At 36.2% G+C, this 9109-nt stretch overlaps 1 protein-coding gene across 1 annotated transcript; it reads right to left on the bottom strand.

Moving 5' to 3' along the window:
- Positions 1 to 1370: 1370 nt before the first annotated feature.
- LOC107808357 (calcium-transporting ATPase 12, plasma membrane-type-like) lies at positions 1371 to 4550 on the bottom strand. Its single transcript, XM_016632868.1, has 2 exons — positions 3248 to 4550; positions 1371 to 3058 (listed from the first exon to the last, which is right to left on the bottom strand). Exons 1-2 carry the CDS (start codon positions 4548 to 4550, stop codon positions 1371 to 1373), a joined length of 2991 nt encoding a protein of 996 aa, XP_016488354.1.
- Positions 4551 to 9109: the final 4559 nt, after the last annotated feature.

Genomic DNA, 9109 nt, shown 5'->3' on the forward strand with positions numbered 1-9109 from the left:
TATATAAAGGAAAAGTTTTTCCTTTAGTGTGACACATTGTATCACGCATTTAAAAGGAATAAAGTTTACTTTTGTCTTCTAGCTATTGTTCAAGGCATTACTCATTTGTTTTTTTTATTCGCGATCGGGCTTGTACCGAGGGCCCAATGAGGGACGGGTTCCGCTGTTCATTCTAGGATCAGGCTTGGTCATTATATTACAATTGGTTTGATTGTTTATTTTGTCTTTAATTTATTTATCTGTTATTCTTAATTATTTGTATTGGATTAAACCACATATCCTTTAAACCGCGTACAAATTTATTTGTTACTCATTTTTGGGGTAAACAAGATAATCTTTCATAAGTTCATTATAAAATATGCTTTATTTTTAATAATTATAAGTTTTTGTATTACCTGCATTGGGTATGTGTTTATAAGGTTCTCACTATTTTTTTCTTAATTGTGTAAATAGATTTTTGAAATTTGATTGCTATTAATTATTGATCAGCAAATTATTTGATTTCAATTTTATTTTGCTCATCCTTTTCATTATTCAACGTCATTAATTATATGCTTGATTACCATTTTTTATTTTTCTCATTTTAAAAATAAAATTTAGTTATCATATAGGTAAGTTCATGGCATAGATATTAGGGGAAAAAATCATGATACTAAAATGGTAAAAATAAAGAAGGAAAAGTTATAATGCAAAAAACTTCCATTAGAATATGTTAAGCAATACGAATTAAACTTTCCACTCAATACGAAACTATGTTAAGCATCCAATCTGTCCTTCTTTCCTTTTACTTGGTGGCTGCTGCCATTAGAATAATCAAAAATCTGTTAAGCGGACAATCTTTCCCAACTTCCTTTTTACTTGCTCCAATTAGAATACCGCAAAGAATGACAAAAGAAGGAAAAGGAAACAGAAGTATCTGCTACTTCTATTATTTTTTTGATAAACGTTGTTGTTGCTTAATTTTTCTACCTCTAATTCTTCTTTTTTCTCTTTATTATAAAATAAAAGGTCAATACTATACTTTAACACTTCCAAAGTCAATGGAGAACTTACCTGGAAATTAGTCAGGACACACACACACACTATATATATCCCATGATTGCGACCTTAGGAAGTTCAAAGATTCACCTTTTGATTACTTGATGAGCCATGATATTGAGATGATTGCGACCCTTAGGTTGTTCAAAGATTCTTTTAGCCGAGTATCATCAATTTATTATCATTTATACTTAGCAAGAATATTTGTGGAAATAAATACAGAACTGATCTTTCCATTCTAGCATAAATACAGAGAAACAAATTATGAATAATGGATAGTAATATAAGTATTTACAAAGTTCTGTACATAATTTTTTGAAGTAAATACATAATTACATTCTTACACACATAATTAAGAAACTTTGGAAGGAATTTGAAACCAATTTTGCAGCATAGTGTATGGGCAAAGATAGAGCTGCAGTTCCTATAGAGATGGACCACTGTTTCATTCCTAACTTTTTCCAGTGAGCAATCTTTGACATGATCTGGATTAGTATAACTTGCAAAGCAACAATAATTCCTACAATTACTACACTAGCTATAAACAAACATTTTCTCCACGGATTTCTTCTGATATTCCCTTTGAAGATACTTGTCTTTGTGATCTCAATGGCACTGATGATCAACACAAAAACTTGGCATAGTACGTATGAATTGAAGATCATTGTACTCAACAATGTCTCATCGAGGTGAAAAATCACCCTTCCCTTCTTGCTAAGTATCAACAGAAGTGTAACTTGAAACATAGATTGAACACCTATGTTCATTAACATGTTCTTGGTTATAATAGGTGCACCCGTACCATAATTAGTCGTCGTCGTCTTAGAACAGTTCATCATGACTTGATGAAATTCCAAAGACTCAGGCTTTACGGCTGATGTTATGATTGCCAAAAACAAGGCACCAAGAACTTCCATTACTAGATTTACCCACAACAACTGAAATGGTGTCAATTGTTCTTCACTCGTGGGATTGAAAATTAGGAGAATAAAACTTGAAGTAAATGCAGAAATATTGAGTATCAATTGCAACTGTATGAACTTCTCAATGTTAGTACAGACATACCTGCCCAAGATTAATATAGCTGGGATCATACCAAAATTTGAGTCCACCACAGTAATATCAGCATCTTTCTTAGCCAAGTCCGCACAGTTTTCACCAATAAAAATCCCAACGTCGGCTCCTTTGAGATATGGCAAGTCTCTAATGCATGTACCAGTTGCTGCCACGAGCTCGCGATTCTTAGCTCTTAAGCAATGCACCAAGAGGAGTCTATCAGCAGGAGAACTATTAGCCAATACTTTGAATTTGTGAGACATACTTATTTGGGCTTCCTTGGAGCTACTTCTAAATTCAGCAGCTTCAATTATGGCTCCTTGTATGTCTTCTTCAACTCTCAGAATTCCAGAATTAAGAGCCATCACTCTTGCAGTATGCAAGTCTTCATCCACCATTAATTTGATCTCAATTCCTGATTCTCGACACATTTCAATCGTTTGCCTCAACTCAGGTGAATATGGATTCTTTAATACCACAATCCCTAAAAGGCTCAAGCCATCTTTTGCAATAGTATTTTCTTCAGAATCAATGGGGTAATTTTCCTTTTCTTGTTTTGTTTTTACTTTCTTATAAGCAAAACCAAAGCATTTAACGCCGTTAGATATTATACTCTCAATATTTCTATAGAACATCTCTCTTTTTCCATCATCTAGGGTTTGCATGGTGCCGTTAATGTCATAATAATGAGAACACATAGATAGAACCAGATTTGGTTCTCCTTTCCAATGCACATGCATAAATTTTCCACCTTCTTTGTTTCTCTTTATTAGCAACCCACACAACCCTTTGCTAGGATACAAATTGTCACGACGTAGGATTGTACAACTTCCGAGCAATTCATCAATATCACCGCCAAGCACTTTCTCGGCCCAAATAAGAAGAGAATCATCATTGACACCACCAGTTATATTCATGCAAATTCCTTCGAGTAAGGCATTCAGGACTTCCTCAACATGAGAATCTGCGTGCAGTCACGGAGCCAAAAATCTTAATAAGGGGATTAAAACATTAAGATTTAAAAATTCTCAACCTAGCTAGAAATAAGGGAATTCAACAGTTTATATACATAGAAAAGAAATTTGTTTTTACCCTAGATACTTGCACATAGTAACTTCTAGACGAAGGGAATTCAACTGAACTATCTCCTTACCTTCAGCTCCGCCACTATCTGCAGGAAGGTTCAAAATTTTCTCGAAACCAATCCATAAATCCGCCATCATTTTATGCTTCACAACCAAGTCAAGTGATTTGCTGAGACAGAGGGTGGTAACAAGGGCTACGTTCGCGCATGCTGGGAGCTTATGAACTATGGTTTGATGAGCCTTTTTTATCTCCTTCGATGCATATATAAGAATAATGAAAATTCCTAAAGATAATCCATCTTTTAATGAAAATAACAATATGCATAGCATAGCCACCAAACCATTAACCTTATTGGTGCCACCTCGCTTCCTCCTCATGTATTTTGTGGCCTCGTTCATTATTTCCTCCACTGTGTTCTTCACACCCTTAGGATCTGGATTACGATCGTTATCACAACACCATGATTTCCACAAGAAACAACGGAAAACTTGCACGACAAGAATGAGCAAAGAGAGACTCAACCATAGTTTCTCCAAGAATGAGCTCATCTCATCAATTGATCGATGAATCTGTGACATACCATCATGTTGGGAACTTGCTACCAATTCCGTCAACTTGCATCTTTCAGTGTTTTTCCCAACTGCAGTCACGAGAAACTGGCAGTTGCCTTCCACTAAGTTTGTACGAGTAAACAACGAGGGATGTTGTGACAATTGTTCATCGATTAAACCATCATCGAGCTTGAATGAGTTGCCATGAATAAGAATCCCATCAGCCGGGACCTCATTACCTGTTTCCAAGAACAAAATATCACCAACCACCACTTCAGAAACTGGAATTTGTAGCATCTGGTGGTGTCTAAGAACCCAGACTACCTTTTTCTGCTTCGCCATTTTCTTCTTCACCCATATGGCCTTGAAAAATCTATAGGTAAAGCCAAAATTAACAACAATCATTATTGGCAGAAAGATTAATAAAACATCAAATAATCCTTCTTGGAGACCATTCATCTTAATCCCAATAACAAGAGAAAGTGCGGCGCAACAAAGAAGAAGAATAACGGTAGTATCTTTGAATGCCTCAAGTATCAGTCGATCAAAGCCTTTGCTGTTGGAAGAAGGTGATCGGCCTTCTGAGTTTGTATTGGAACCAAAGGCTTTGCGGCGACGATAGAGATCGTTTGAATCTCCTAATATGCCGGAATCAGTATTTGTTTCCAGTGCATGAAATAGGTGTTGAATAACAGAAGTATTTTGACACAGAAATTTGCCCTTATTATTAGAGTTGTTCTCGACGATATGTGCTAATTGCTTTACACTAATGGAGAAGTTAGAAACGTTTTCTTCATCAATGTGGTCGGAGTTTATCATTTGCAACAGTCTAAATTAAAAATTGAGTTTTGTCTTATTGAAAGATGGATTCGTGGTGTATCAGATAGGAAAAAGAACGATTTATTTAAAACCGGTACTGAGACGATATTAATTACTAAGACTTTGAGTAGGTACGACGAGTAGTTATATTTATACTAAACAAACCATAGTTTAGGCGGTATTGGCACTTTTTTTTTATTATTATACGAGCACATGCATTTATATACTATTCCTACCTATAAACAGTCTAATAATAATGACAGAGAAAAGGGGAGGGCCAATTGTGGGACTATATTTGGGAAAAGCACGCTAACAGACTAAGAAACTTACAAGAAAAAACATCATTCCTAGAAACGCCGACTTTCTCTTAGCTTTCACTAAAGACACGTTGCTAGCAAGACTAACAATTTCTACAAAAAAACAAAAAAATTAAAAAAATTGGGAGGAATCAGCATCTCCAATTATTCTCCATATACACTAAAAGGACCAAAGATTATATGGATGAAACAAAAGAATCAGTACAAACTATATGAGAAGCTTTAATTTCTGCCACCAACCCTTGATCAAGGCTCGAATAGCAATATTAAACTACAAATTGACGGTTTAATTAAATGGCCAGAAACTGATTATTACATCATGAACTAGAAAAAGATTATTTTCCTTAATTTACCTAAGAAGTATGGGACTATGTATTGTAAAAGTTTTCTTTTAGGAATAACTGAATTCATAAAGACTTATGTTGGGCACATGTCCATGTTGTCCAGCCAAAGGCACAATGGCCTAATCCTATTCTTTTTTGGTTTTCAATTCTATTCGGAATTGGATTCGGTTTATTCCTATTTTGAGTGGGTTTTGGCTTTAAGAGAAAGCACCACTCATGATCTATAAATAGGACAACCTTGGAGAATTATTCTATGCTCATTAATACAAGACTTAAGCACATAAGAGTGGGTTTTGAGAGAGCTTTCATCAAGAGAGAAGAGAGAAGAAAAGTATTTGTTTTGCTGCAGATTTTGATTCCGACCAGACAACTTCAAATCAGGTTTTTCGATTCGTTATCCGTTGGATCGGACTGAAATTTTGACTGAGTGTTCGTAACATCTTAGACTTGGATTTGAACGGTGGAGATCGGATTTGGAGACTCGTAGAATCTGATTTAGAGCCTCGAACAACAGCTTCGTTTTTGTGGATTATACTCTTTCTTCAATTGATTAGTTGTTGCTATTGTTGCTCCGTGTTTGGTACTTGTTGTGTAACCATTTTGGAAAACTTTTGTAAAACTCTTATTGTTATAGTGGAGCATTTTGGATCTTTGTGATCCCGTGATTTTTACCTTCGATTTGAAGGGTTTTCTACGTTAAAATTGGTGTTCTTTATCTTCTTCATTTTCGGGTTTGCCTCTTCCTCGACATAACAGTGGTATCAGAGCCTTGGTTATTTATCCGGGTTGTTACAGAATGGATGAGAATATGAGCAAGATGGTATGTTTAAATGAGAGAAAATATAATGTTTGGAGAAGCAAGATGAAAGACTTGTTGTTCGTGAAGAAGATGCATCTACCCGTTTTTTTAGCTCATAAACCCGAGAGTATATCCGATGAAGATTGGGATTTCGAGCACCAATAAGTATGTGGATATATACGACAATGGGTTGAAGATAATGTTCGCAACCATATTGTGAACGAGATACATGCAAGATCATTGTGGGAAAAGCTAGAGACTCTTTATGCTTCAAAAATCGGGAATAATAAATTGTTTCTGCTAAAGCAATTGATGACCTTTAAATACAAGGAAGGCAGCCCTATCCTTGATCACATAAATGATTTTCAAGGCGTCCTTGATCATTTATCTGTAATGGGAGTTAATTTTGATGATGAGATACACGAACTTTGGCTTCTTAATACTCTGCCAGACTCTTGGGAAACTCTTCGTGTTTCTTTGACAAATTCAACTCCTGGAGGTAAGGTGACCATGGAATATGCCAAGAGTGGTGTGTTGAACGAGGAATTAAGGAGAAAATCTCAGGGTTCGTCCTCACAGCAGATATCTTGGTTATAGAAGGCCGGGGGAGAGATAGAACAAGAGGCTCAAGGAATAGAGGTAAAAGTAGAAGTAAGTCAAGGTCCAAATACTATAATATTACATGCAACCACTGTGGCAAGAAAGGACACATCAAAAGGTTTTGCCGCAAGTTGAATCAAGACACTAAAGAAGGAAAGAAAGCTAAAAATAACGAGAACAATGTTGTTGCTATTGTTCGAGATGGCCTTCTTTTTGCTTATGATGAAAATGTCATCAATTTGGTATCCCATAAGACGAGCTGGATAGTAGATTCTGGAGCTACCTCACATGTCACACCAAGAAAAGATTTTTTCTTATCTTATACTCATGTTGATTCTGGAGTGTTAAAGATGGGCAATTCCAGTGAAGTTAAGGTGTTTGGTGTTGGCACAGTTTGTTTGAAAACATATAATGGTTCAACGTTAGTTCTTCAAGATGTCAAGCATGCTCCAGACTTTCCTTTCAATTTGATCTCCGCAGGAAGATTAGACGATGAAGGTTACCATAATGCTATCTTTAATGGACAATGGAAGCTCACCAAGGGCTCGTTAGTAGTGGCTCGAGAAGTCAAGTCTGGTCAATTATATGTAACACAAGGCTCTATTCTTAATGACTCCATAAATCTGGTGGAAAGTGATACTTTATCAGAATTGTGGCACCGAAGACTGAGTCATATAAGCGAGAGGGGGATTACGTGATTGGCTAAGAAAAGTTTGCTTTCTGGAGTGAAACAAACAAAGCTGAAAAGGTGCATATATTGTTTAGCTGGCAAACAGAAAAGGGTTTCCTTTCATAGCCATCCTCCCTCAAGAAAGCCCGATTTATTGGAGCTAGTACACTCTGATTTGTGTGGTCCTTTTAAAGTAAAGTCAACATGTGGTGCACTTTACTTTGTGACCTTTATTGATGATCATTCTCGTAAGCTCTGGGTGTATTCTTTGAAATCTAAAGATCAAGTACTTAGCGTGTTTAAGGAATTTCAGGCCTTAGCTGAGAGACAGACGGGGAAAAAATTAAAATGTATTCGCACTGACAATGGTGGTTAATATTGTGGTCCCTTTGATAACTATTACAAGGAAAAAGGAATTCGTCATCAGAAAACTCCGCCCAAGACACCTCAATTGAATGATTTAGCAGAGAGGATGAATAGAACTCTAGTTGAGAGAGTTAGATGCTTACTTTCAGAGGCTAAACTTCCAAATTTATTTTGGGCGGAAGCACTTAACACTGTTGTCTATGTTATCAATTTGTCTCCTGCAGTTAGTTTGGATGGTGATGTCCCAGACAGAGTTTGGTTTGCCAAAGATGTTTCTTATGATCACCTGAGAGTTTTTGGGTGTAAAGCTTGTGTGCATGTTCCTAAAGATGAGAGATCGAAACTGGATGTCAAAACTAAGCAGTGCATCTTTATCGGTTATGGTCAATATGAGTTTGGGTATCGTTTTTATGATCCAGTTGACAATAAAATTATTTGAAGTCGTGATGTAATATTCTTTGAAGACCAAACTATTGAAGATATTGACAAAGCTGAGAAGATAGATTTCAGAGTAATGAGAGCTTAGTTGATATTGAACTAGTTTCAATTGCTAAGGCACCTATTGCACATGTAGGAAACCAAGACAATGATGGAGATAGTGATCAAGATCAAAATGATCATCATGGTGTAGATGTTATGGATGCTCCAGTTGATGAATTTGTGGTTGATCAGCAACCAATTCCTGCATAGGTAACTACTTCGAATGCTCCTGAAACCTCTCTTAGAAGATCTACAAGGGAGAAGCAAAAATCCATGCGCTATCCTCGTGATGAGTATGTACTTTTGACTGACATGGGAGAACCTGAGAATTATGATGAAGCTATGCAAGATACTCACAAAGATTAGTGGATCGAAGCGATGGAAGATGAGATAAAGTCACTCCATGAGAATGGCACATATGAGTTAGTGAAATTACCGAAAGGTAAGAGAGCTTTATCTAACAAATGAATATTCAGAATAAAGCAAGATAACCATACCTCTGTGCCTAGATACAAGGCGAGGTTAGTTGTTAAAGGTTTTGGCCAGAAGAAGGGAGTTGACTTTGATGAAATTTTCTCCTCTGTTGTGAAGATGTCTTCTATTCGTGTGGTTCTAGGCTTAGCTGCTAGTCTAGATTTAGAGGTTGAGCAGATGGATGTCAAGATTGCTTTCCTTCATGGTGATTTAGATGAAGAGATTTATATGGAGCAACCTGAGGGTTTTGTAACTAAGGGAAAAGAAAATTATGTCTGCAAATTGAAAAGGAGCCTGTATGGATTAAAACAAGCTCAAGGGCAATGGTATTTGAAGTTTGAATCTGTCATAGAAGAAATAGGGTACAAGAAAACTTCTTCAGACCACTGTGTATTCTTTTAGAAGTTCTCTGATGATGATTTTATTATTTTATTGCTTTATGTGGATGACATGCTTATTGTTCGCAAGAATAAATTCAGAATTGCAGTCCTTAAGAAGCAGTTGAGCAA

Source organism: Nicotiana tabacum, chromosome 10 (assembly GCF_000715075.1).
Source record: "Nicotiana tabacum cultivar K326 chromosome 10, ASM71507v2, whole genome shotgun sequence".
In the NCBI taxonomy this organism is placed as follows: Eukaryota; Viridiplantae; Streptophyta; class Magnoliopsida; order Solanales; family Solanaceae; genus Nicotiana; species Nicotiana tabacum.

Excerpts from the sequence above, each read along its gene's own strand:
- LOC107808357 (XM_016632868.1), bottom strand. The coding sequence starts at position 4,550 with ATGATAAACTCCGACCACATTGATGAAGAAAACGTTTCTAACTTCTCC. Across the intron at positions 3,059-3,247 it reads AGATAGTGGCGGAGCTGAAG|ATTCTCATGTTGAGGAAGTC; the intron begins GTAAGGAGATAG and ends GACTGCACGCAG.